The sequence below is a fragment of the Nomascus leucogenys genome, chromosome 1a (assembly GCF_006542625.1).
Source record: "Nomascus leucogenys isolate Asia chromosome 1a, Asia_NLE_v1, whole genome shotgun sequence".
Classification (NCBI taxonomy): domain Eukaryota; kingdom Metazoa; phylum Chordata; class Mammalia; order Primates; family Hylobatidae; genus Nomascus; species Nomascus leucogenys.
In genome coordinates, this window is record NC_044381.1 from 21,564,300 (window position 1) to 21,592,276 (window position 27,977).

General features: G+C 34.9%; 1 protein-coding gene across 9 annotated transcripts in view; it reads left to right on the forward strand.

Moving 5' to 3' along the window:
• Positions 1-27,977, forward strand: part of FOCAD (focadhesin) — a 319,501-nt gene that overhangs the window by 168,117 nt on the left and 123,407 nt on the right. For all 9 annotated transcript variants that reach the window (XM_030819707.1, XM_030819627.1, XM_030819549.1 and 6 more), the window contains 4 exons: positions 12,094-12,228; positions 15,544-15,594; positions 16,543-16,626; positions 24,028-24,154. In XM_030819707.1, the coding sequence (XP_030675567.1) occupies positions 12,094-12,228; positions 15,544-15,594; positions 16,543-16,626; positions 24,028-24,154 (397 nt within the window). The remainder of the gene's footprint in view (positions 1-12,093; positions 12,229-15,543; positions 15,595-16,542; positions 16,627-24,027; positions 24,155-27,977) is intronic.

Sequence of the window (27,977 nt, forward strand, 5' to 3'; positions counted from 1 at the left end):
ATCTAGTATGAAACTTCTGCAGTTTCTCTTAACACAAGGTTTTGTAATGCATGTTTATGTATCAGTCTCTACTACCTGATGCTAAGGTCCTTGAAGATAGAAAGTATGTTTTAGCAACTGACCTCCTCCCGCAAAGTGCCCAGCTTAGTACTTGGTACATAGCAGTTGCTCAGTTCACATTTCTTGAACTGAAGAATAAAGATAAATAATTAGTCTTATGAAAATATTAGGTAACCTTAAGTTGGTTTAAGTGTCAGGGTTCGTCTTATCTATCTCTAGTGGAAACTTATTCCTTTGCGTATTTTGTAGGAATAATTTCAAAAGTTACTACCTTCAAATAAAGTTGAAAACCATGAAAGAGTTTTGAGTTTTTTTTTTCGTGGCGGGGGTCGGGGGGCGATGTGTTATTATTTAGTTCCATTGGTATATTAAATTTTTTTTCCATCTATCGTCTTTATCTGTAAAGAAAGGGATTAGAAAATATGATGTCCCTGTTTCTAAAACCAGATGTCTGCATAAATGTTCTGACTTTTATCTTCATGCCTCTTTTAAGTGGAAGAGCAGTGCAGAAGGTTAAACTTTGGAATTCATTGTGAATTTGACTGCTTTATGACGGCAGCACATCAGAATTCCTGATATTGGAACAATTCAAGTAAAATCCAGGGCTTATTGCTGTCACATTTCTAATTTCGTACCCGTTTTGAAATTTTAAAGTAAATTCACTAATAAAGTCTAATATCTGGTAGCTGAAAGTGTGGTTTTATAACTAGCAGCTTCTGTGTCACCTGGCAGCTTGAAACAAGAATCTCAGGCTCTACTCTAGACCTACTGAGTTAGAATCTGTAGTGTGATGAGATCCTTTCACCACAGGAGATTCAAGTGTACATTAAAGTTAAAGAAGCATTGGTCTAATCTAATTGCTAAGCTGTATCCAGTTAATAATCACATAGTCTAGTTCAGGAGTTGGCAAACAATGGCAGACTCTTCCAATCCAGCCCACTACCTTTTTTTGTAAGTAAAGTTTTATTGGAGCACAACCATGCTCATTTGTTTATGTATTGTCCATGGCTGCTTTCTTGCTACAGTGGTAGAACTGAGTAGTTGTAATAGTGACTATGTGGCCCTTGAAACCTAAAATGTTAATTCTCTGGCCCTTGACAGAAAATGTGCCCTGCCCTGTCCTAGCTGGTGATAGATCAGTTACCACCATGTGTTCATGAATTTGTTTTGAGATGAGTGCTTTTTTATGCCAAGCACTGTGCTTGATGCTGCGTTTGTTTGGGTGGAAAAATCTTGTTTATCCTTGTTTAAACCTTGCTTGGGGGAATTTTTGTTGTGATTCACTAGCTTTCTAGCACTGAAGAGCAAAGTAATTCCTAAGAAGTTTTACTAAAAAGTTTCCTTTTTCTCTCTTGAACTTGTAGATTATAGGTTTTGTCTTTAGTCTTGATTTTCCTAAGAAGCAACTTGTTTGTTTCTATGAAAAGGGACCACAGGCATGTTTGTTCCTTGTTATTAGGGAGTTGTAGTTAGTTGTGTGAGCCACTCAGACTTAAAAGACTGATCTTCCCTATTGTTTATCCATGAAGAATTCATCAGTTCTGTTATCCCCAGGTCTGTGGATACATAGGGTGGGGGTGGGAGGATAGAAGAATCATTTTCATTGAACATGTAATCAGGTTATCTTTCAGGAACTCTCAACATTGGTTACTTAGAAATGCATTCATGGAATTCTATCTTTGTAAAGTGGACTAAACTCAATAGGTATTCCTAAAAACTTTATCTTCGAAGTTTAAAGTTTCGCTCTAAAGTGTTCTTAGTGTTTCTGAATTGACTGCCTAATTCATCAATTATTTTTGATACGCAGCATATTGATTTTTAAATATGAAATGACAGTAAACTGTATTTCTCAGTCTCTTTCTACAGTACACTTACAGCCTGTTTAGCCCTTTTTAACATTTAGGTGGATGATATTTTATTCTTGTTGCTAGTAAATACTCACTTTGCTTTACTTTTAATTTTGTATCTGTTGAACAACTTCCCAGTAGTTTGATTTATGAGTCTTAAGCTATGTTGATTGAATTTCTGTTATTTTCCTTTATTATCTTGGAGTCTAACCTCTATTAGAAAAGAGGAAGGAGGGGCCGTTACAAAAAAATTTCCTCTGATTATTTTGGGGGAATAAAGCACTAATCATTTTCTTGTCAAGGGATTTTTTGACATATTCTTCCTTATGAATTTGCTAGTTCATCCTGGAAGAATGTCCACCAAAAAATAGATAATCATGCAGACAGAATCTAGCAAAACTGAAAAGTGAATGTCCCTATAGGGAGTTCTTTGTGTCATTCTTTCTGAATGAGAAATCAATGGAGTTTGCATTGGAAGATACTGTTCCTTGTGGAAGTATCTTAGGCACCTGTAATTTCTCACTTGGGGGAATAAAAAATAAACCTAACATCTCTGGCTGTTGAGTAGCGAGTCTCTTGGGTGGCTTAATAGTCTAGATCAATCTGTTTAATAACTATCTCTGTTTTTGCTTGTGTCACACAATTCTAAACCTGTTCTATTCAGATATTAGAATTATAAGTATGTACTACAAAGTGCCAAATAGTTTTTCAGAAATACAGAATAATTTAAAAAGTCTCTGTTACACCTCTTTTGGAAATGTCATGGTGATGTTAAGGGTTGTTAATATGAGAGTAGCTTTACTACAACAAGTCCAAATATTTTTGATTCTCTAAGGCATAGTTTGGGATTTAGATATGTTCATCTATATTCTTTGCCATGAACAGGACAAAAGTTGTTCAACTATATTAGAAAATCATCAGAATTATTGTCATTTAGATTATAAGTGAGTTTAAAAAGGTACCTCAATATCTAGATCTATTTGTTTCTTTTTTCCCTACAATGCTGCCTTGATAATAAACTAGTCTCAGACATTAAAAGGCTGTGGAATTGCTTAAATAAACCTGTGCTAGTCATTTTTTTAAATACTTAACAACCCCTAACCCTATATTATTAGGATAAGAAAGAATGTTATTTTTCTCATTGTTTCTGCTCCATTGATTGTGTCTCTTCAAACTCTCTCTTATCCCATTATTGTGTTTTGGTAACAGAAGCATCCTGTTTTATGAATTGTGTGTGCTGAATTAGCTTAAGAGGGCTTCACTGCGTGATGATGACTTGAGTCCTTTAATTGTGAAGGCAGTTTCTTTTGCCTTCATTATGAAAAGGGCAAATAAGGCAGTTTTCATAGCCTAAAGGTTTTTTATAAAGCTTTCCCTCTGTTGGAGTAAAGAATCAGGACAAAAGGAGTAGGCTGTTCTCAGGAATTTCTAGAAATAGCTTTTGAAAGTAAAATTAGGAGATAGCTCTCTGTTCCTCTGCAAAAGAACAAAGTCATTTTTACAGCACAGGAATTAGAAGGTAAGGCTCTGATTCTTCTGAGGTTTACTATTTTTTTTCTATTGGTTATAACAACAATAACTATATTTTTCAGTGTATAAAGTAGATGTACAGTTGTCTCCATATGGGCTTTACTGGTAACCTTGTGCTGTACATAGAGCAGGTGTCACTAGTATTATTTCCATTTTGCAGCTGGGGAAACAGTTTGAGGGAAATTAGTGACTTAACCATAGTCACACAGCTACCAAATCAGAGACCTGGATTTCTGACTTTAAAATGTGCTCTTCCCAGCATACCACACTGCATAAGGTCTTCTTTAATCTATACTGTTTAGTGTTTGTAAGATTCTTGTGGAAGAATAACATGGGAAATTGGTAAGATTCTTGTGGAAGAATGACATGGGAAAAGTATCATTCTTCCCCAGCAACAAAGTATGCATAATATAAACACTTAGGATGAGATTAATTCTTCAGTATTTTATAGACAGACTAAGCAGAACATTCTGAGTCATTCATACATAAATGTTCGTATGCTATATGTGGATGATTTCTAGGTATTATCCCTCATGATTGATTGATTGATTACATGTTTTGCCCCTACTATTCAATGGTAGATTTAGCATTGTAGGCTGGCAGGTTCCTTAGCACTTTTTAAATTCCTAATCTAAAAACCACTGCATACCCACTGATTTGCATTTTTAATAATTCAACTAATTTTCACAGAATTAAATTAATATTTATTTTAAGTTAAACTTGAATGTGCTTTACAAAGAATGGCAATAGACAGCTTTTTTTTAATTTGAAAGGAAAAAATGTTATATCTGGAAGAATGCAAGCATTAAACTATACAAACTATAGTCTAACAAATTTAATTGAGTTATATGGAAAAAATTCTCACAGGAACAGTTATTTCATCATTATAATTTTACATTTATTTATTAAAACTTTCCCATATATAAGAAATAGTGGTTTAAAATGGTGATACATGGGTAAATAAAATGTATATATTCCTTTTCCTTATTTTTCTAACATTAAATATGAATAATAGTTATTAAACAAATATGATGTCAAGGAACTAGCAGAAGAGATGAGACTGGAGGAATAGATAGAAGGCAGATCATGAAAAACCTTGAAAGCCATGTTAAGTGTTTTTTCCTTGTCTCTGAATAAGTAAATCGTTTTTTATTTTTATTATTTTCAATATTTAAAATTTAAAAAATTTAGTTATGAGTACATAATAGTTGTATATATTTATGGGATACATGTGATGTTTTGATATAGTCACACTGTGTAATGATCAAATCAGGGTAACTGGGGTATCCATCACCTCAACCATTATCATTTATCTGTGTTTGGAACATTTCAGTTATACTCTCAAGTTATTTTGAAAATATAAAATAAATTATTGTTAACTGTTGTCACTCTATTGTTCTATCAAATGCTAGCCCTTATTTGCACTGTATTTTTGTACCCATTAATCATTTCTGCTGTATTCCCCAGCTCCTTGCCACCCTTTGCAGCCTCTGGTAACCATCATTCTACCCCTATATTCTTTTTTTTTTTTTTTAAACACTTCCACATATGAGAACATGAAACATTTGTCTGTCTTTTCCTGGCTTATTTCACTTACCATAATGTCTTCTAGTTCCATCTATGTTGTTGCAAATGATAGGATTCCATTCTTTTTTATGGTTAAATAATATTCCATTGTGTGTATATACCACATTTTCTTTATTCATTCATCTGTTGATGGACACTTAGGTTGCTTCCAAATCTTGGCTATTGTGAATAGTGCTGCAGTAAACATGGGAATGCAGATATCTCTTTGAAGTACTGATTTCCTTTCTTTTGGATCTATTTATATATTCAGCAGTGGGACTGCTGTATCATATGGCAGTTCTATTTTTAATTTTTTTAGAAAACTCCATAGTCTTCTCCATAGTGGCTGTACTAATTTACATTCCTACCAACAGTGTATGAGGGTTCCCCTTTCTCCACATTCTCACCAGTATTCATTATTGCCCATCGTTTGGATAAAAACCATTTTAACTGTGGTGAGATAATATCTCATTGTAGTTTTAATTTGCATTTCTCTGATGATGTTGAGCATTTTTCATATACCTGCTAACCATTCATGTCTTCTATTGATAAATGTCTATTCAGATGTTTTGCCCATTTTTTGAGTGGATTGTTAGATTATTTCTTATTGAGTTGTTTGAGCTCCATTTTTATTCCAGTTATTAATTCCTTGTCAAATTTATAGTTTGCAAATATTTTCTCTTATTCTGTGGGTTGTCTCCTCACTTTGTTGATTGTTTCCTTTGCTGTGTAGAAGCTTTTTAGTTTGATGTGTGATCCTGTTTGTCCATTTTTGCTTTGATTGTCTGTACTTTGGAGGTATTACTCAAGAAATCTTTGTCCAGACTTATGTCCTAGAATGTTTCCCCAATGTTTTCTTGTAGTCGTTTCATCCTTTCAGGTGTTAGATTTAAGTCTTTAATCCATTTTGATTTGATTTTTATGTATGGTGAGAGATAGGGGTCAAGTTTCATTCTTCTGCATATGGTTACCCAGTTTTCCCAGACCCATTTATTGAAGACTGTCCTTTCCCAGGGTATGTTCTTGGCACCTTTGTCAAAAATGAGTTCACTGCAGATATGTGGATTTATTTCTGCATTCTCTATTCTGTTCTATTGGTCTATGTGTCTGTTTTTATGCCAATACCATGCTGTTTTGGTTACTATAGCTCTGTAGTATAACTTGGAGTCAGATAATGTGATTCCTTCAATTTTGTTGTTTTTTCTCAGGATGGTTTTCCTTATACTGGGTCTTTATGTTTCTGTATAAATTTTAGCATTATGTTTTCTGTTTCTGTGAAGAATGTAATTGTTATTTTGATAGCGATTGCATTGAATCTATAGATTGCTTTAAGTAATGTGGACATTTTAACAATATTGATTCTTCCAATTTATGAACATGGAATATCTTTCAATTTGTTTTTTCTGGTTGTCCTCTTCATTTTCCTTCATCAGCGTTTCATAGTTTTCATTGTAGAGATCTCTCATTTCTTTGGTTAAGTTTATTCCTATGTATTTTATTTTATGTGTAGATATTGTAAATGGAATTCCTTTCTTGGTTTCTTTTTCAGATTGTCCACTGTTGGCATATAGAAATGCACTGATTTTTGAATGTTAATTTTGTATTCTGCGACTTTCCTGAGTTTAATGGTCCTAATTTTGTTTTGGTAGAGTCTCTAGGTTTTTCTAAATATAAGATCATATCATTTGGAAATAAAAATAATTTTACTTATTTTTTTCTTATTGGGATGCCCTTTCTTTCTTTTGCTTGATTGCTGTAGCTAGGATTTTCTGTACTATGTTGAATAATGGTGAATGTGGGTATTCTTGTCTTGTTCCATATCTTAATGGAAAAGCTTTCAGTTTTCCCCATTCAGTATTCTACTAGCTGTTGATCTGTCTTATATGGCTTTTACTGTGTTGAGGTATGTTCTTTCTATACCCAGTTTTTTTCTTTTGAGTTTTTTTTTTTATCATGAAGTGATGTTGAATTTTATTGAATTCTTTTTCAGCATCAGTTGAAATGATCATATGGTCTTTGACCTTCATTCTGATATAACATATTGCATTGATTGATTTGCATATGTTGAACCATCCTTGCATCCCTGGGATGAATCCTACTTGATCATGAGAAACAATCTTTTTAATGTATTGTTGAATTTGTTGTGGTGGCATTTTGTTGACGTTTTGCATCTATGTTTGTCAGAGATATTGGCCTGTAGTTCTCTTTTTTTATTGTATCTTTGTCTGGTTTTGGTATCAGGGTGATAATGGCCTCATAGAGTGAATTTGGAAGTATTCCCTCCTCTTCTATTTTTTGGAATAATTTGAGTAGGATATATTAGTTCTTCTTTAAATGTTTGGTAGAAATCAACAATGAAGCCATCAGATTATTGGCTTTTATTGATGGGAAACTTTGTTATAGCTGCAATCTCACTACTTTTTATTGGCCGATTAAGGCTTTGGATTTCTTTTTGATTAAATCTTGGTAGGCCATATGTGTCTAAGAATTTATCTGTTTCTTCTGGGCTTTCCAATTTATTGTCTATAGTTGCTCATAATCTTCTCTAATGATCCTTTGAATTTTTGTGGTATTGTATTTTGTGAATGTTTTTTGTAATGTCCCCTTTTTCTTCTCTGATTTTATTTATTTGAGTGTTCTCTCTTGTTTTCTTAGTCTGGCCAAAGGTTTGTTGATTTTACTCATCTTTTCAAGAAACCAACTTTTCGTTTCATTAATCTTTTTATTGCTTTTCAGTCTTCGTTTATTTCTGCTCTGATCTTTATTTCTTTTGTTCTACTAATTTTGGGTTTGATTTGCTCTTTTCTAGTTCTTTAAGATGTATTGTTAGGTGGTTTGTTTGAACTTTTTCTACTTTATTGATGTAAGCACTTTATTGGTATCAATTTTCTTCTTAGTACTGCTTTTGCTGTATCTCATATGTTTTGGTATGTTTGTGTTCTTCATTTGTTTCAAGGAATTTTTAACTTTCCTTTTTAATTTCTTCATTGACTGGTCTTTCAGGAGCATGTTGTTTAATTTCCATATGTTTGTATAGTTTCCAAAATTCTTCTTGTTATTGATTTCTAGTTTTATTCCATTGTGGTCAGGAAAGATACTTGATATGATTTCCATTTTTATGAATTCTTTTAGACTTGTTTTGTGGTCTATCATATAGTCTGTCCTTGAGAATATTTCATTTGCTCCTCAGCACTTTTAAGATCTTATTGTATGGTCTTTTCATCTTAATTTTAAAAATGTTGGCTGGGCATGGTGGCTCATGCCTGTAATCCCAGCACTTTGGGAGGCTGACGTGGGTGGGTCAGCTGAGGTCGGGAGTTTGAGATCAGTCTGACTAACATGGTGAAACCCCATCTCTACTAAATCCAAAAAAAAAAAAAACCATTAGCTGGGTGTGGTGGCACATGCCTGTAATCCCAGCTACTTGGGAGGCTGAGGCAGGAGAATTGCTTGAACCTGGGAGGCAGAGGTTGCAGTGAGCCGAGATTGCACCATTGTACTCCAGTCAGGCAACAAGAGTGAAACTCCATCTCAAGAAAAAGAAAGAAAGAAAGAAAGAAAATATTATTCTCAATTGTTCCTTTGCAGGTAGTCTGTATTTTTTCCCTTTAACTTTGAAGATTGTTGTTTTGTCTTTGGTGTTTAATGGTCATATTATAATGTATTTAGATATAAGCTTATTTGTATTACAAGTTAAGTTAGAGAATTAATGTCCTTTTTTTTTTTTTTGAGACATGGAGTCTCGCTCTGTCACCCAGGCTGGAGTGCAGTGGCGTGATCTCAGCTCACTGCAAGCTCCGCCTCCCGGGTTCACGCCATTCTCCTGCCTCAGCCTCTCCGAGTAGCTGGGACTACAGGCGCCCGCCACCACTCCCGGCTAATTTTTTGTATTTTTAGTAGAGACGGGGTTTCACCGTGGTCTCGATCTCCTGACCTTGTGATCCGCCCACCTCGGCCTCCCAAAGTGCTGGGATTACAAGCGTGAGCCACCGTGCCCGGCCGAGAATTAATGTCCTTTATTAATTTTGGAAATTCTTAGCCATTACGTTTTTGACTAGTGTTTTTTTTTCTATTCTTTAAAAAAATTTATTTTGAAATTACTTTAAACTTATGGAAAAGTTTAAAGCATATATATATATATATATATATATATATATATATATATAGAATGGAGTATTATTTGGCAATAAAAAGAAGTGAGCACTAACACATATTACAACACGGATGAACCTTGGAAAAGGTACGATAACTGATAGAAGCCAGACACCGAAGAGCACGTGTTATATTATTCTATTTATAGAAATGCCCAGAATAGGCAAATTTATAGAGACAGAAAGTAGATTTGTGGTTGCCTAGATTTGAGGAGCTTAGGGGGCAATCAAGAATGATGAATGATTATGAGTTTTTTGGGGAGGAGGTGATAAAAATGTTCTAAACTTTAATGTGATGGTTGTGTGACTTTGTAAGTATACCAAAAACCAGTGAATTGTATACTTTACTTGAGGAATTGTATGGTGTTTTAATTATGTATCAAAACAGCTGTTGTTAAAAGAGAAAATAGATAATTATTTCATGTTTTTTTCACCCTTCTTTCCCTAATATTAACATCTTGCTTATAGAACTATAGTACAGTTATTAAAACTAAGAAATTAATATTGGTGCAGTGCTGTTAACTGAATTATGGACATGTGTGTTTAAAATGTCCTTTTTCTGTTCCAGGATCCCATATTGCATTTAGTTGTCACGTTTCTGTATTAGCCCATTTTCATACTGCTGACAAAAACATACCCAAGACTGGGCAATTTACAAAAGAAAGAGGTTTAATTGGACTTACAGTTCCACGTGGCTGGGGAAACCTTACAATCATGGCCTTTTCTTCTGCCCTAGGAGACTTTAATTGTTTGAGAATAGTGCAAAGCTCTCTTATTAGTTCCTCAGTCTCTTGGCCTTTGTCCCTATTATGCACTGTTTTCTTTGTTTGTTTTGTTTTGTTTTTGTTGTTGTTTTTGAGACAGAGTCTTACTCTGTAGCCCAGGCTGGAGTGCAGAGGTGCTATCTTGGCTCTGTAGCCCAGGCTGGAGTGCAGAGGCGCTATCTCGGCCCTCTGCAACCTCTGCCTCCTGGTTTCAAGTGATTTTTGTGCCCCAGCCTCCCCAGTGGCTGGGGCATATGCCTCCACACCCGGCTAATTTTTGTATTTTTAGCAGAGACAGGGTTTCACTGTGTTGGCCAGGCTGGTCTCGAACTCCTGACCTTAAGTGATCCACCCGCCTTGGCCTCCCAAAGTGTTGGGATTACAGGTGTGAGCCACCACGCCAGGCCCAAATGAATCTTTTAAGAATAGCTTTTAATTTTTTTGTATTTCTTAACTTGAAATCTCTAAAGCCTGCCTTTTCTTTTAGATTTGGTTCCAACTGCTTTGATATTCTAAGTATTCTGTGATCTACCAGCCTTTCCCCACCAATATTCATGCTTTTTGTGCCTATAACATGTTGTTTTGTGTTTGACTTTTGCTTTCCATTTTCTTGTGGCATGGCTGTGTGATTTCTGTTCATTCTTTCTTCAAATCTCTTCTCAAGTCTTATCATCTCTTCATACCCTCCCTGATGACTCCCACCCGTTGACTTATCCTCCTCCGTAGATTCCTCTTGAAACTATTTTCTGTTGAAATAGTTTAAAGTCATATCATGTACCTTTTTGTTTCCAATAATTTAGAATGATGTATCTTTTTCTTCCTTTACAATAAGGTGTCAAGTTTTTGAAGAATTAGATCATCTTTATATTTTATTGTTTCTCTGAGTACTGTGTACCACTCTGGGTATGCAGTTGTACTGAATTGATAGCTTTTAGAGAATTGGTTTGGGTTTTATTTCAAATGCTGATGATTTATAATATCAGAGTTACTTCTTTGTGTAAATGTGCCTACTGTCATACCTGGTCTACAATACTGCCCTTAGGAAAGGTTAGTTGAACCCAAATCATGTAGGGGATCCTAAATCAAAGACCATTTATTATTCCACTGTTTCACGGGAAGTATAAAGTAAGAGCAAATGCACTGAATCCAAGTTTTCTCAGAAATACTCTGTCTACTGTCTTTCCTTTGAGCCTCTTCTTAATCTTTCTCCTCAAGTATATATTACTCGTTTATCTTTGACATTTTTTCATTTACTACCTTATGTAGTTTTTCTAAATAATTTATATTTGTAGATAGAGATAAATTGTATGTGTTAATTACAGCTTAAAAGAAGAGACTGGAATATTTTAGAAAGATTAATTCTTGTTAAAGCCTATCTAATTGATCTGTGTTTACATTCTTCCTATCTGAGTCTTAACATTTTCATAAAACATCTATCAGTGAAAAAATCATCAGTGTTAGCTGGAATTGAACTTAAGAAGATATTTGACTATCCATAAAACCAGATATTGAAATGAATGAAGAACACTTGGTTTAAGAAAATTGGGTCAAGTTAGAAATGATGTAACGTTTTTGCTGGGCTTTAGATTTATTTTATCATTAATGACCTCTTAAAAAACCGGAATTGACTTTTAAGATGTCTTAAATTATTGTGTTAAATACTATAGTTATTATCCTACCTCTTAAAAGCTTGTAAGGTGATTTGAGAGTGTTTGATTTATATATATTAATACTCCAATTTTCTGAGTGGTGATATTGTTTCAACAGGGCTGAAAAACTAAAAAATATGGATACCTGGCTTTAGAAATGGGCTAGCATTATCTTACCTGCTTTATTTCAGGGGCTGGTTCTTCAACAATGTATATAGCTAGATAATCTGGAGTTAATTTTGCGTGTGTCAGTGAGAGTGAGAGCTTGTGTGCTTAGGAGAGAGTTATTTACTTGGTTAACTAAAAACAAAGTAGTAAAAAAGCAATTGTGTGAGGCAGGCACAACTTCAACAGTTTACATTGGTTTAAGTTATTTCATTTGAGGGGTGGTACCTTATTAAATCCTATCTTCTAGGCATAGTCTTGTTTCTTAAGTTTCCTTATAATAAAATATAGTACTCTTAATTAATGGCTTTATATAGGTTGGAGTCTTGTTAGGTGTTGACCTTTTTTATTTGCTTCACAGGTTGTTTGCATTCGCTCCACTTGGAATGCTCTCTCTCCAAAGCTGAGTTGTGACACAAGACCTCTCATTCTGAAGACACTGAGTGAACTATTTTCTCTAGTTCCTTCCTTAACAGTCAATACAACTGAATATGAGGTATGCATTTGGAGCTCAGCACATTGCCTGCTTCTTCATTGGAAAGATGTGTGTTATAGTAACTTTTGGAATAAATATTCCTAATCTTTTGTTGTTGTTGTTGTTAAAGATGTGTGTTATAAAAACTTTTGGAATAAATGTTCCTAATATTTTGTTGTTGTTGTTGTTGTTGTTGTTGTTGTTGTTGTTCTGAGACCATGTTGATATGTTTATGGACTCTGAGGAGTAGAAGGATAGCTCCTCATCAATCTTATGTCTAAAACTTATTTACATAAAGGATACCAATTTTAATTATGAGAGTATTGTCAAGATTTTAAAGTCAATATCATAAAACTAGTGTTTCCAAAATAATAGAATTCATAAAGCCAACCATTAAAAATCATTTTGTTAATGTTTTAGGTTCTAAAAAATAAGCCACAAAGACATTAATAAAGGCAGGACAGACTCTCCAAACTTTGTGAATTACTCAGTGTTTGTCATTGTAATGAGTTGAAATACTTGGTGGAAGATTATTTTTCATAAGATTCATATATTACTGCTTAATATTTCCGTCATTATCTCTTCTTTGAGTGAAATGCATGAGAGGGTAGTGAATTACATTTATGCCTCTACATTTGTAAGCCATGTTTTTTTTTTTTTCGTGCTCACCATTTTTCCTTTTCCTTCAAAGAACAGCAGTTGATTTTCACTTGTAGTCTTGGTAAACTTCTAGTTTGATTCAGTCCTTCACAGACTTTGATAAACTGCCACTTCAGCCATCAGATTCCAATAATAGTCCCTTATATGTTTTAGATCATCTGACTGAGACAGGCTTAGAAGATACTTCAACTCATTCTAAATGCTGCACAATGAATAAAATCAAATTTATCCTTATTGGGTTATACAATACCTATCACAGTACCTGGTGCATAATCTATATGTAGTAAGTAGTTGTTGAATGAATGATTGAATCAATACAGGATATTTTAGTTTATTCTTACATGTAGCCTTTTTTTTAGGGTCTTGAAAAAAGAATAAATTTGTGACTGTGAGTATACAGTTCACAAACATTCTTTCTTATGGCTGCAGTTCACAGGCACTTGCTCTTATATTGTCAGAGTCCACAGGGCTACTGATAATGAGCTAAGACTAAAAGCCAATGTAAGGCCATATTGGGTATATTTACTTTCTGTCTTCAGAGGCTAAAATCATATACCTTTTGTATTGCTTGTACCTTGAGTTAATCAGATTTTATTACAGGTTAATTTACGAATTGGCTTGTGTGTTGGTTTTTTGTGTTGGCTTATCCATGGTTGTGAATTATCTTTTGGACCAGATTTTTTTTTTTCTTCCAGATTTTACATTCTTTTCCTCTGGTGTCTTATATTAGGGTTCATCTGTTGTTCAGACAGACTGCTTTGGGGCCATTCTCTCCATTTCTTCCTGCCCAGTTAGGGGGGGTCTCTTCAGTGAACATAGTCCCCTTAAAAGCAGAAGTGAAGAAATGTAGAAGGGAGAGTCCCTCCTTCCTCCTTCCACTTTTATCTGTGTGTGTTTAGATAATTGGTTTTTTAACTACTTAGAATTTGTTTGGATGTGAGCCAAAGTTGAATTTAATTTTTCCCAAAGTACTTCTTAAGTCATTTCTATCCCTAGTAACTTCATTACCTTAAGTTTCCCTAAAATGTAGTCCAACCTGTTTACACCAAGTCCATAAAGCATTCTGGAATCTGACCTCATTAGTGGTCTGTATCCTGCACTCCAATAAAACTAAACCACTTACAGTGTCCTTATCTTCCTCCAAACTTTTCTATTTCTTTTCTTTGTTCATATTATTCCCTCTATCTAAAATTACTTTCTTTTTCATCTTTAATTTAAAAATATATTTTAGGAAGAAAAGGATTGTTTTAACTCATCCCATCCTTTGAGAGTTTGTCTGCAAGCTGGAGTCTTTTGTTCCCAAAGTTCTTTATACTGTTCTAAGAACATTTATTCTATTTTATACTACAGGTATATGTATGCATATATTATTTTCCCCATTGAACCATAGGCTTATTGAAAATAGAGTCCATGATTTAATTATGGTGTATTTTCTGAATTGCTTTGCACAGTGCTTGCTTCACTTATTCGTTGAATCAGAATATATTTATTAAAACTGCACTAGGTCTTAGAGATACTAATAAATATAGTCAACCCTATTTTTGAGTACCTATTCAATCCCCAGCACTCTTACTAGTTTATACCAATTAGTTCTAATCTCTGATAGGAAGGTATCATTTCTTATTGTATAGTTACAGAAACTAAAGTTTTGAGAGGCCTATTTATTTGTCAATATTTATTGAGTATCTGCTACGTTCTAGGCAAGTAACTTGACCAAGACTGTAGTTAAAAAGCTAAGTGAAAGCTGATGTCTGAACCCAGGACTTTCTAGTTTCATATCCTTTGTTTTCACATTATACCATGTTATCAGTCCCTGCCTTCTAGAAGCTCAAAGGTAGGTAAAGGAGATAGGTATGAGTGATGATAATTATAATAACATTTGATGAGCACAGTTAATTAAAGGGCAGTGAGAGTGTGGTAGAGAAAATGACAAACATTCTTAGCAAGAATCCAAGGAAATTATTTGTGCTATTGGACTTGGAACTGGAAGAACTAATATACTGTTGCTTCCCATTGATGTTTGGGGACTAGAATATGCAAAGGCAAGGAGGTATAGAGGAACCTAATATGATTTAGAAGGGCAACTGTGTGGGCTCTGTGGTTTAGGTCTTTGAAATGAAAAAAACACAGTCACTGCCTTAAGTATTGTACAACCTCGTAGCAAGTTAGTCATGCTAGATGCTGAGGTGTACCATGTGCCGTATGGCCACTTGGAGAAAGGAAAACTCTCTTCTGGGTCGGCTAGAACAGTGACATGAAAGAGTGACATTTCTGTGAGTACATGAAGGGACAAAGAGTAACAAATGGTTAGGTTTCCAAACACCGCATGTTCTCTAGTTAATGGGTGCAGCACACCAACATGGCACATGTATACATATGTAACAAACCTGCACATTGTGCACATGCACCCTAAAACTTAAAAGTATAATTAAAAAAATGGTTAGGTTTCTAAATTTCATTATCTTAAAATCTTAATGTGTTTAAAATATCCATGTGCCTAGAAGATGAGTTTGTTTCTGAATATTTACATTTTATGAATGATGGGTGAATACACATTAAGTGAATTTCTGGTGGTGTTACTTTAAAAATGACTTAATTTTCATTATTTGCTACTTTGGATTGTTTATTCTGTTTTAGCTTGGTCTTAACAATTTATTCTTTTGTTTAACTTTTCAGAATTTTAAAGTTCAAGTCCTCAGCTTCCTCTGGACTCATACTCAAAACAAGGTACTATCACAAGGCTTGTCAGTGAATCAGAACAAAGCTAAGGAAATAATTTTGACATTTGTAAAATAAGACTCTTAGGATAAAAAGTACAACTGCCTTGAAATAATGGGTTCCCAATTTTTTAAAAAGGTGTGATTATTCATAAGTTTTGGTTTTAAAAATTATGCTCAATTTATGCCCATTAATAAATTTTTACCATAAAGTGCACTTAATACTTGGTGAATCTGACAGATGGGAAGAGTAACTGTTGATATTATCTTATATTTTTATATGGTCTTTCCCCTTTCCTGCTTTGCCCGTTCCCCACCAACAAGCATAACAAACAAACAAAAAGTCCAGTCCATGTTTTAGATGTTGTTTCCAATCAAGAATTATATACAGAGACTGCTGGTGATGTTATACCTAACTCATGGATGAGTTAGCTTAGATTCCAAAAGGCTAACTTGCCCTATTAATAGGTGGAGAATCAGAATCCAAACCTAGGCCTATCAGACAGTAACTCCTTATTCTCCTTCTGCTAAATCATACTACTTCATGGAGACTTGAGCAATTATGAGTTACTTTATATTTAATGTTCAAACTAGGATAAAAATTTAGTATTTTTGATCTCCTTGCCCATTTTTAATTGGGCATATTCTCCAGAAAAATGTTTAATGCTGATAATTTTTTCCAGTTGTTCTTACTTCCCTTCACAGACCCTTTCACTTTTTTTTTGCAATATTTTCTTTTGAAACGAGGATTAAATTTCTCGATCTCTCTTTTGAAATTGCTAGTAAATATCCTTTTAGCTAGGCAAAGCTTTAATACCATTTTCAAAGCACTGACTGTGGAACTTTGGGATTGGTGAGGGAAAGTTTCTTTCCCCCTCCAGATTTGATGTTTAATGTATGTTGCGTTTTTTTGTTTGCTTGCTTTTTTTTTTTTTTTTTTTTTTTTTACCCTATCCAGGACCCAATTGTAGCAAATGCTGCATATAGATCCCTGGCCAACTTTAGTGCGGGAGAACACACCATTCTTCATCTGCCTGAAAAGGTAGGCATATCTGCTTTCTCACTGGTATTTCTTAATTTGCTAGGGTTTACAACTTTTTCTCTCTCATCTTAGGAGATCCTTACCTGATGAATATATATGTAACCCTAGATTTGTTGTCTATGCAAGATAAAAATTCATACCCATTATTTGTTTATCTGTAAAAGACTGTAGAGGTTTGAAGCAGATGGAAGACACCTGTGATGCAAATGAAATCTTCTTAAGGTGACTGGGTATATGGCTTGCTCCAGATCTGAGTCACTCATAGGAATTACTTTGCCTAACTAGTATGCCATCCTGGACTTTAATCCAAGCATGGCCTTCATAGACTAAGATTTTATACCACCTGTGCAGCCAAAGATCTCTATTTGTGATAAAGAATGGGATGCCATATGAAAAAATCTGCTTTTTTTTAGTATCTATGAAATGTTATATAGGTTAGCTCCAGAAAACTGGATGAAGAAAGTATCACTCTCTTTTAAGGGTTAACACATAGTGGGATATTATCTTAGTTTTTAGACTAAACTAAAAACATATAACCTTTTCTAGTATCTGCCTATTATAATCAGCTTTACATTAGTAGATCCTATTAAGGGGTTAAATATCTGATTTCTTATTTAGTGCCACTATGAATTCAAATGCATACAGATGTTTATTGAATGCCTCTGAAGTGTCAAGCAGACATTGTGTTAGATGAAGTTACGTGTAACATTACTCAGAATCTGTCTTTGAGGTTACGTGGCAAGAAGGTTTGTTGTGAATTCCTTGGGATCCTCAGGCATTAAAATGGGTTTGGCTTTTTCTTCTGGAATGCGTTTATACTGAGATTAGATGCCAGTAGGAACCAGGCAAGCTTCTGTTTACTGAATTGAATTGGAGCCACAATATAAAAAGGATTGAAAATAGGCTCTTGTAAAACCAATTCCTAAGGCAGGCAGGATTTCCTGTGTCATTGAGGACTCACAAAGATAGATTGACCGCTTGTCATGCAGTGATCACAAATGGGAAAACTTAAGTAAAGATGTGTTATGACTCATACAATTAAAAAAGATGGGACTTAAGACTGCATTATGGTGACTAGCAATACCCATTGTTGCTTTAAAACAGAAAAGAAAAAGTAAAAAAGCTACATGTAAATTTCATGTGCAAACACCTGCCAATAGATTAGCTACAGCATCTGGAGAGGTACCTTTTATTCTTGTTTTTTAATAGGCAATTATTCATTTAAGTCACAGCATAAAAATTACCCTTATTTTTGCCTTTTGTTCCTAAAATATTCCAGCTGGAGTAATAGCTTTTATTAAATAACTCCAGCATACTCTTGACATTTAGTCTATACTTTTTAAAATATTGACATGTTTATATTTTTTTTCTGATTTCGGATAGATATTCAATTTCCAATTATGTTTGCAAGAGTTTATAAGTGCTATACTCAGCCAAATGTTAGCTACTTCCTTAATCTAACTCTTCTAAACTCTTTGATCCCTGAATAGCCATAAATAGCTCTTTATGTCTTCCAACATAAATGGTAAATGTACTTAGAGTTGGGGTTTTCTATATATGTTCGGGTTTTCAGCATCAGAGTGGAAAGAGCTATAAAGGAAAGCTATAAGGCTTATCCTTTTGTAGCTATGCTTTTCAGCTTTTTTTTTTTTCTTGCCCTAATCCCCTTCTGGGATATGACCCACTCCAAAAAGTAACAATAGCTCACTGCAGTGAATATTCTGAACTGAGGTTGAGATGAGCGGTATAAGTGATTTGAAAGAGTCTTCCTCACTCTGACCCCAGCTTCTGATACCGAAGACCTATCTCTTTATGGAGAATCATTACTTCTAAGACCACACCATGCATTCTTCTTCTTTTCATTGATTGCTACATTTCAGTTTGGCTGTTCGAACACCTAAAGACTAAAAGTCCAGAAAGTGTTCAATGTGTTCATATCCCAAATAAGTTCCCAAAGGCTAAGGATACAGCCTGGTCGGTGCTTCACCTTAGTTTTGTAGATGTGACACTATAAAACAGTGATGTGAAACTGCAGCTCATTTTTCTATAAAAATGTATTTTCAAATGTTTTGGAAGTTCCTGTCAAGTGGGACTTCTGCAATGTAAAAACTAAGATTCTTCTTTGTTGACAGACATTACTCTGCACTAAGGGCAATTGGTTTACACAGAAGACTTAAGGTTACCTATTTTTCCAGTGAGAGTGTGTCCATATTCTCTCTTCTTACCTATGGAAACCTGTGGAATAAACTTTTGAGCCCATTGTGAATTTCAAGTAGAGCTAAAAAATATATATATAAGGTATCCTTACAAATGTGACTACTTTGTGAATTGTAATTCAGCTGCTTTTTAAAGTACTGATGTTCTTTAAATTTACTTAAGAAATATTTCTTGTTGATTGCTGAACATCAATTTATGTTGTATAACTTGTTGAACGTTACTAGACTGGTAGAACAAAAAGAGAGGATTGGCAGATATCAGAACAAAGATTTAGGGTTGAATGAAACAGTACATTTAAGGTAATGTACTGGATAGATGGTAGAGCTGAATGAGATACAATAATATGAGTTAAGAATTTGAATACCATGTTGATGAACTCATCTTTCTTGTCATTCGTTATTAAGAATTTCTGTGGGATTAGAGGTGATGGTCATGTAATACTTGCATTGGTTTAATAATAATTTATTTGGTATATACTAAGTGCTAGGTCCTATCTGAAGAGCTGAGGATGTTGACTGAATGCATATATTTTGTTGGTTTGTAAAAGGATCATTGTTAATCACTTAAAGCACACAGATCTAAAATTGGTTCCAAAATTTCAGGGGACTTTCTTGAGGACATGTTGATTCTCATGTTGAAAGATAGATAGGAATGATTTTTCCTTTTTAGCTTTTATTTTTTCTGTTTTTATAAAAGCTAGTTACACTTCCCCTGTCTTCTTTAGCACACCTCCCCCCGCCAAAAAAAAACAAACAAAAAAACTATAGAGAAGTTTCCTTGTTAAAAGAATCAGTAATGGATAAACATTTAGGTAGAAGATACTGACTTTTCTCTCTGACTTGATTTCATTAAAAAACATTCACCTATTTAAAAATTAAACTTGTTTTCTTGATTTCTAGGGTTAATTTTAGAAATAATATAAAAGAACTTATTATGCATTCAGGGTTGGTATAAATATGGTGTAACCCGTTTGGCTTTGATTTAAAGTGAATGTCACTGCATTCATCAGAAGCTGTTTCTCTTTTTAACTGAATAATTTATGCAGATACTTGACGTGTTCCAAATAAAATTCTCTGTTTATGCACAAACTCTTGGATTTCCATAGGTTACAGACACAGAAAGTTGATTGAAAGGTTATCCGGCTCAGAACCCACAGTGAGGCATTTTGTGGGATACGCTTTCCAGTACAGATGGTCCCCAACTACGATGGTTGGACTTAACGATTTTTCAACTTTATGATGGTGCAAAAGTGATACATATTAGGTGGAAATGGTACTTCGAATTTTGGATTTTGATCTTTTCTCAGGCTAGGCTAAGATATGTGGTAAATCACTCTCTTGTGATGCTGGGCAACAGCATCAGATCGCAGCTCCCAATCACACTGAATCACAAGGGTAAACAACTGATATTCTATAGTGTTCTGTGTTACCAGATGGTTCTGCCCATCTGTAGGCTAATATAAGTGTTCTGAGCACACTTAAGGTATGTTAGGGTAAGCTATGATGTTTGGTAGGTTAAGTGTGTTAAATGTATTTTTGTTTTCTGACATTTTCAACCTACGATGGGTTTATTGGGACATAACCCCCATCATGAATCAAGGAGTATCTATATTCAATTTGAAGCAGGTTTTAAAAGTAAATTATCAGCTGAGTGTGGTGGCTTACACCTGTAAGCCCAGCAGTTTGGGAGGCCAAGGCAGGCAGATCACTAGAGGTCAGGAGTTTGAGACCAGCCTGGCCAACAAGGTGAAACCCCGTCTCTATTAAAAATACAAAAACTAGCCAGGAGTGGTGGTGCGGGGCCTGTAATCCCAGTTAATCGGGAGGCTGAGGCTTGGATTGAGGAGAATTGCTTGAACCCTGGAGGTGGAGGTTGCAGTGAGCTGAGATCATGCCACTGCACTCCAGCCCAGGCAGCAAAGCGAGACTCTGTCTCAAAAAAAAAAAAAAAAAACAAAGTAAATTATCATTTTTAACTTTCCATTTAAGTTTTTTAACAAAGCTTGGTTATAATAGGCAGGTCGTTTTTGTTGGTGGTGTGTGTGTGTGTGTGTTTTAGTAGGTTGGCACAAAAGTAATTGCAGTTTTTTACTTTTGTGCCAACCTAATAGATACATACGCAGTTTTTTTTTTTTCTGAGTGTTTTAGCAGCTAATATAATATTATTGCCAAAATTTTATAACCTTAACAGGAGTTCTTTCAACTGTGTTCTCTTGATTCTCTATAGTTTTACTTGCATTGACCTTATTAAGTTGTTGCGCACAACCAGGGGGAAAGACTGGTATTAGCCTAGGGAAGGTGGAACAAATAATTCTTTTAAGAAGTGACCAGAGGAGTAAAGAACTTACTTATGTAACCAAACACCACCTGTTCCCAAATAACCTATGGAAATAAAAAATTAAAAAAAAAAAAAAGAAGTGCTCAGAGGAGAAAGGAAATTTAATGGAACCAAGATGTAATAAATAATAAGTGCTAATTTGTCTGGGAGAATCAGCTCACCTATTAGAAAACAAAATTGAAGGAGTGATCATACCATTATAAATACATATAGTATATAATCTATTCTTAAATTATTATACATTTGTAATTTCCATGCTAAAATTTATGCACATTTGAGATGCAGACATATGCTATTCACTGCATAGAAGATAAATTAATATAGCACACAGTTATGTGAATATGAAATTAGACAATTTAAGATTGATGGGTTGGTCAGTTTGCTTTATCCGCAATCTGGTAACTTTTTCTTTAGTGGCTCTTAAAAATATTGATGACCCAGGTGCAGTGACTCGTATTAAGTAATTAAGTTGACTGCACAGAAGGACAAGATAGGAGGTTAGGATAAAAGTTGTACAGAAATGATCATATCCCTTCTATACTAAATAATTCTGGAAGCATTTGGTCATTTGACATAGTTTGCACAGCACTTTAAGGTTCCTCTGGTGGTGGCAGTGACTCTCCCCCGACTCCCCACCCCCATTACTCTTTTCTTTCTACACCCCTCCTCTTCCCCTCCCCATCCTCTTCCTCTGCATGCCTACATACCTTCCTTCCTCCCTCTCTCCCTCCCTCCCTCCCTAGCTCCTTCCTTCCTTTCCTTCCTTTTTCTTTTCTTTTCCTTTTTTTCTTTTCTTCTTTCTTTCTTGCTTGCTTGCTTTATTGACAAATGATTCATATACTGTACAACTTACCCTTTAAAGTATGCAATTTAGTGGTTTTAGTATATTGAAACAATTGTGCAACTAATCACAGAGCAACCACAATCTAATTTTAGAACATTTTCCCCCCTAAAAGAAACTCTCTTAGCAGTCAGTCTCCATTACTCCATTCCCTCTCCAAGACCTAAGCAACCACTAATCTGCCTTCTGCCTCTGTAAGTTTGCTTATTCTGGACCTTTCCTATAAATGGAAGCATACAGGATGTGGTCTTTTGTGATGGGCTTTCTTCACTTAGCATAGTGTTTTCAAGATTCTTTCATGTGTAGCATGTATTTGTACTTTATTCCTTTTTATGGCTGGATAATATTTCATGGTATGGATTTATACTATGTTTTGTTTATATATTCCATCAATTGATGAACGTTTGGGCTGCATCCATTTTGAGGCTATTATAAGTAATACTTCTATGAACATTTGTATGCAAGCTTTTGTGTGATCATATATTTTCATTTCTCTTGGTTATATACCTAGGAGTGAAACTCCTAGGCCATATAGTAACTCTATTTTTCTGTTTTCCCACATTACTATGATGTGTAAAATGTCAGGAAGCAAGGCAGAAGGACTCAGAACCAACTTCTTTCTCAGGACTTTTTAGGCCACTAGGATTGTTTAGAATCTTTAAGACAACTCTTGATGAGAGTAAACCTGGAAGACTGTGAGTATGCACACAGACCAGACACTTGAAAAACCCTGCTGGTCAGAATCAAAAGGTTCGCGAACATGCCAGAGTTTCTCTGATATGCGTGATTTCGACAGATGCTTTCATACCCTATCTAGAGTATACTTGATAGTTATCTCTGTAAGTATGGCTGATTCCGCCCTCTGAGAACTAGGTACTTAATATTGAATCTGAATTAAATCTTGTCTTGGACAGTGCTCGGGTAGTCAGGTTTCTTTCACTTCTACCTCACTAGTGAAGAGAACACTAGTTGTGGTTGAAAGGCGTCATTGCAGTTGAGATTATTATTCTGAAGAGAAGCATTTCTTTTCTGTTTCTTTTACCCCCTGCAAGAATCCTGAGTCAGTGCAGTTCCTCAATGGAACAGTGCTTTGGGGACCTATGAAGAAGGCAGTCTGCAGGAATTGTTAATTATTTCTAAAAATAACTCTGGGAGACAGGCTAATGGTAATGACTGGATTCTGGCACTTTATGGTTATAGAAACCACTTTTATATATTTTGATTTCCTCCCCTAATGCTTAATTATCTCCATGTGGACATTATGATAGAGTGTCATTGAAGGTATTAAAAATTTAATTAATTGCTTAACAGTTATATCTGGTGAAAACAATGTGGAAATCTTTTTACATTTTTAATTTTTGGTTCAAACAAACCTAACTAATCAAAGAGCAACCACAAAAATCTTCAAAATGCAAATTAGACACAATAATGTACAGCTACCAATTACAGATTTTAGTGTTTTTGTATTCCATAGCAACAAACTGCCAAGTCTTTAAAAAAAAAAAGTCAACTAAAGCATTCTGTTGTTCCCTAAGCTCTACTGTATATTTTACTGGAAGATTTTAAGCTCTGTCATGGAAGTATGACTAGAATCACAAATTTTTTAAAAAGTGTTCAGACAAGGTAAATATCTAACTATGAGCTATAGAAGTTAAATATATCGAGTATGTATGTCAGTGTTTGCATTTTATTTTTGGATGGTTTAGAATTTTAATTAGTTTTCTGTAATAATCATTGCTTATACTGGCTTACAGTGATTTACTGTATTAACATTAGCTTTTTATACAGATCTGAGATTGTATCTAATAAGATGACTAGAGTCATGACCATTTAGTTAATCTAAAAAATGAATAGATTTAAAAAAATTAATTTCAATGGTCTTTTATGTTATAAAGTGATGGAGTCTAACAAAATTTTAAAATCTTGTCACAAAAAAGGACATAGAAAAGATTTTGCATAATGTTTTATTATTATCCTCTCTATGATCTTTCCACTTATCATTTCAGATAAGACCAGAAATTCCCATTCCTGAAGAGTTAGATGACGATGAAGATGATGAGGATGTGGATCTTTCTGTTCCTGGTTCTTGCTATCTCAAACTGTTGTCACTCACTTCCCCTTTGGTTTTACCAGGTGACTCCTATTCGGTAGTAGAGAAGCTAGCATTTTTTAGTGATTCAATTTGTCTGATTGTATTCTTTTGTGATAGGTACATACTTATGTGCTTATTTTTTAACCAGAATGTTAAATGCACCCATCTGTTCTCTCGAAACAGCTTGAGATAGTATGGTGTTTAAATTATATGAAAAAATGTTACATCTGAGTAGCATTGAACAAGAAAACTAGTGTAAACAACTGTGTTTGCTGATAATTAAAATTCATTTGAAAGGCTAAATATATTTCACAAGATGAATTTGCACTGGTACTCTAGGTCATTGATTTAAATAATACTTCTTTCTTACATAAGGCAAGTGAAAAGATCATTAAACTATTCAGAGATTTACTGAGTAGTTTCATTATTATACATTTATTCTTTCTATAGAGTTATGCCAAAGATGTTACTGATATTTATTTGAGAGCTATAAATTAATGCTTTTAAAAGATGGATCAAATTGTATGGTCATTCAGCTTTGATGTAAAGCTTATAGGGCCTTTATCTTTTAAAAAGTAGGCTGGGTGTGATGGTTCACACCTGTAATCCCAACACTTTGGGAGGCTGAGGCACAGATTGCTTGAGGTCAGGAGTTAAATACAAAATTAGCCTGGTGTGGTGGTGCATGCTGTAGTTCCAGCTATTTGGGTGGCTGAGGCACAAGAATCACTTGAACCTGGGAGGTGGAGGTTGCAGGGAGCTGGGATCATGCCACTGCATTCCAGCCTAGGTGACAGCCTAGGTGTCTCAAAAAAAAAAAAAAAGTATTCTAATGCTTATATGTGGTAATTATTCTCTATGTATATTGTGTTTAGAAGTACTCACCTGCCCCTATTACTATATGCCCTACCCAAGAAATGGTAGACAATACCATTTGAAAAATATGTTTGATTGTGGACTGTGATTAGGAACTTACATTATTTTATTTTGAATGTTATTTTCTGATCATTAAAAAGTTATTTACAAATTCCCCAAGTGATTTATTGTGATTAAGTAGCTTTTCTATACTAGACAACATCTTGCTTAGTTTTGTTACAAATCTACTTTGAATATTCATGGATATAAAAATTTAATTTCTGGAAATGAAGTTCAATGAAAACAAGAAATGTCATTTTATCTTCTCAGTCATAATCATACTAGCCTGTAATTTTGGAAGTTTTTTCCTCTGGTTTCATCCCACATGGAAATTCCTGGGAAATTCAGCCAAATATGTACTATTTATTTCTGGACAAAGCTCCTTTTACAATTCCCTGCCTCCTTTTATTAGAGAAAACCGAATGGCCAAGTTAGACAAAGAGTTCACCTTTTCTCTTCTCCTGATATCTAGAAAGAAGCCTCAAAAACTTGTTCACTCTTCCTGTCTTCTGTTCTTCCCCACTTCCTACCTCTTAGTTTTTCAGAGTCTAAGACCTCCCTGAAGTTAACATGAGTCCAAGGAAGGAAAAAGCCTTCAGTTATCCAAAGTTCTTTCTTTAACCTGAAATACCTAGAGTCGAAAGTCCTTTGGGGCTTTTTAAATGATTTTTTTTTTTCACTCGTACATGTATTCCCCATCACAGTCTCTGATGTTAGAAAGAGAAGTGGGGGAATATTTGTTGCCAAGGGGTGCTGTTGTTTGTCCTCTCAATACAGAATGTGCAGTGCTGTGGTGGCTATTACCTGGCTCTCCTACATTGTTTGTACTTGGTGGTTCCCAGTGCCTTCGATTGAGAAAGAAGGGGAAGAGTTGAGATCAACAACTGTATTTGTTTGAGAAAATTTAGTAATTTGAGTGAGGTGGGTGATCTAGATGCTATGTTGGCAAACTGTCACCATGGACATTTTTTCATTGATTATTAGAGAACTATAAAAAGTGTCCCTTTGATTATTACAGAACTAGAAAAAGAACCAGGAAAAAGGCACCAGCCTTAGGAATATATACCCTAAAATGCACAGGATGAATGATATATATTAGTCACCAAATGCTACAGAAAAGTGTGTTGTGGCCGGGCACGGCGGCTCACGCTTGTAATCCCAGCACTTGGGGAGGCCGAGGCGGGCGGATCACAAGGTCAGGAGATCGAGACCACGGTGAAACCCCGTCTCTACTAAAAAATACAAAAAATTAGCCGGGCGTGGTGGCGGGCGCCTGTAGTCCCAGCTACTCGGAGAGGCTGAGGCAGGAGAATGGCGTGAACCCAGGAGGCGGAGCTTGCAGTGAGCCGAGATTGCGCCCCTGCACTCCAGCCTGGGCGAAAGAGCAAGACTCCGTCTCAAAAAAAAAAAAAAAAAAAGTGAGTTGTGCTGAATTTAAGTGAATTCTGCCCCTTTCTCCTTTTAATTCCTTTCAAATGAACACTAAAGCAGCTGTAAAGTGAATCCAGGAATTTGCGTTATTTAAATAGAGATGTTTCTGCTATTGATTATTAAAAAATAGTTTTGAAATAATTTTAGACTTGCAAGAAGTTGCAAAAACGGTTTAGAGAGTTCTGTGTACCTTTTTTGACCTGGTGCTCTACTTGATCACATCTCACATAACCGTAGTATGATATTAAAACCAGAAAATTGACATTGGCATGATATTACTAACTTAAACTATAGACCGATTTGAATTTTATAGGGTTTTTTCCCCCAGTATGTAAACTTATGGGATTAGCTATTTCTTTCCCCCTCAAGTGTCCTTGAGGGGTTTGGGCCATCACCCTGAAAGACCAAATCCCGAACACCATAATTGTAATTGCCGAAATCCTGAAAGATTAAAATACCTAAAGTCTAAAATCCTCAAAATCACAATTCTGAAATCTCAAAAATATAATTCTAGAAAAAATAACACCTAATGCTAAATGACGAGTTAATGGGTGCAGCAAATCAACATGGCACATGGATACATATGTAACAAACCTGCACATTGTGCACATGTACCCTAAAACCCTAAAGTATAATAAAAAAAAAAAAAAGAGAAAAAAAAAAGTTATTTAAAAGATGTATATTTACATTTTAAAAGGCAACTTACTTGAGAAACATAAAAATACAACAGAGCACTTCATAGATCACTTTACACAATAAAATAGGCAAAGTAATTTACATATTTTTGCAATCATAAACAGGTGTACTAACAACAGCCACAATATAACAATTATGAGCAGATGAACTGTATTCATAAATAGCCCTCAAAACAGTATGTATAAATGCTTATCACTGTGACTGGTGATTGTTGGCTCCCAGCTTTGTAACTGCAGTCACCGGAAATACTCTGATGCACAACTGAAGTCTTTTGACAAAATCAGTCGAAAACCCCGAGCTCGAGACCAGCCTGGCCAACATGGTGAAACCCTGCCTCTACCAAAAGTACAAAATTTAGCTGGGCATAGTGGCAGACACCTGTAATTCCAGCTACTTGGGAGGCTGAGACAGGAGAATCGCTTGAACCTGGGGCAGAGGTTGCAGTGAGCTGAAATCGCACCACTGCACTCCAACCTGGGCAGCAGAGACAGACTCCATCTCAAAAAAACAAAAAACAAACTAAAACCCCAACGGGTTACCACTCTTTATGCAATCACTCAAAGAATTGAGATCTCGAGATATTTTATGTTTCACAAATGCAGATATACAAAAATGACATCTCTACTTATTGAGGAAGTTTCAACATTTTTACGTACATACACAATACACACAAAGTCAGTGTCGTGATAATGCACTTTTGTGGAGTCAGATTTGTAAAAAAAAAAAAAATGCATAAAACCAATTAGAACTCTTTAGAAGTCTTTATACAATTTGTACTTCCAGTATTGGAAAAGATGCAAAAATGAAATACATAGCATAGCA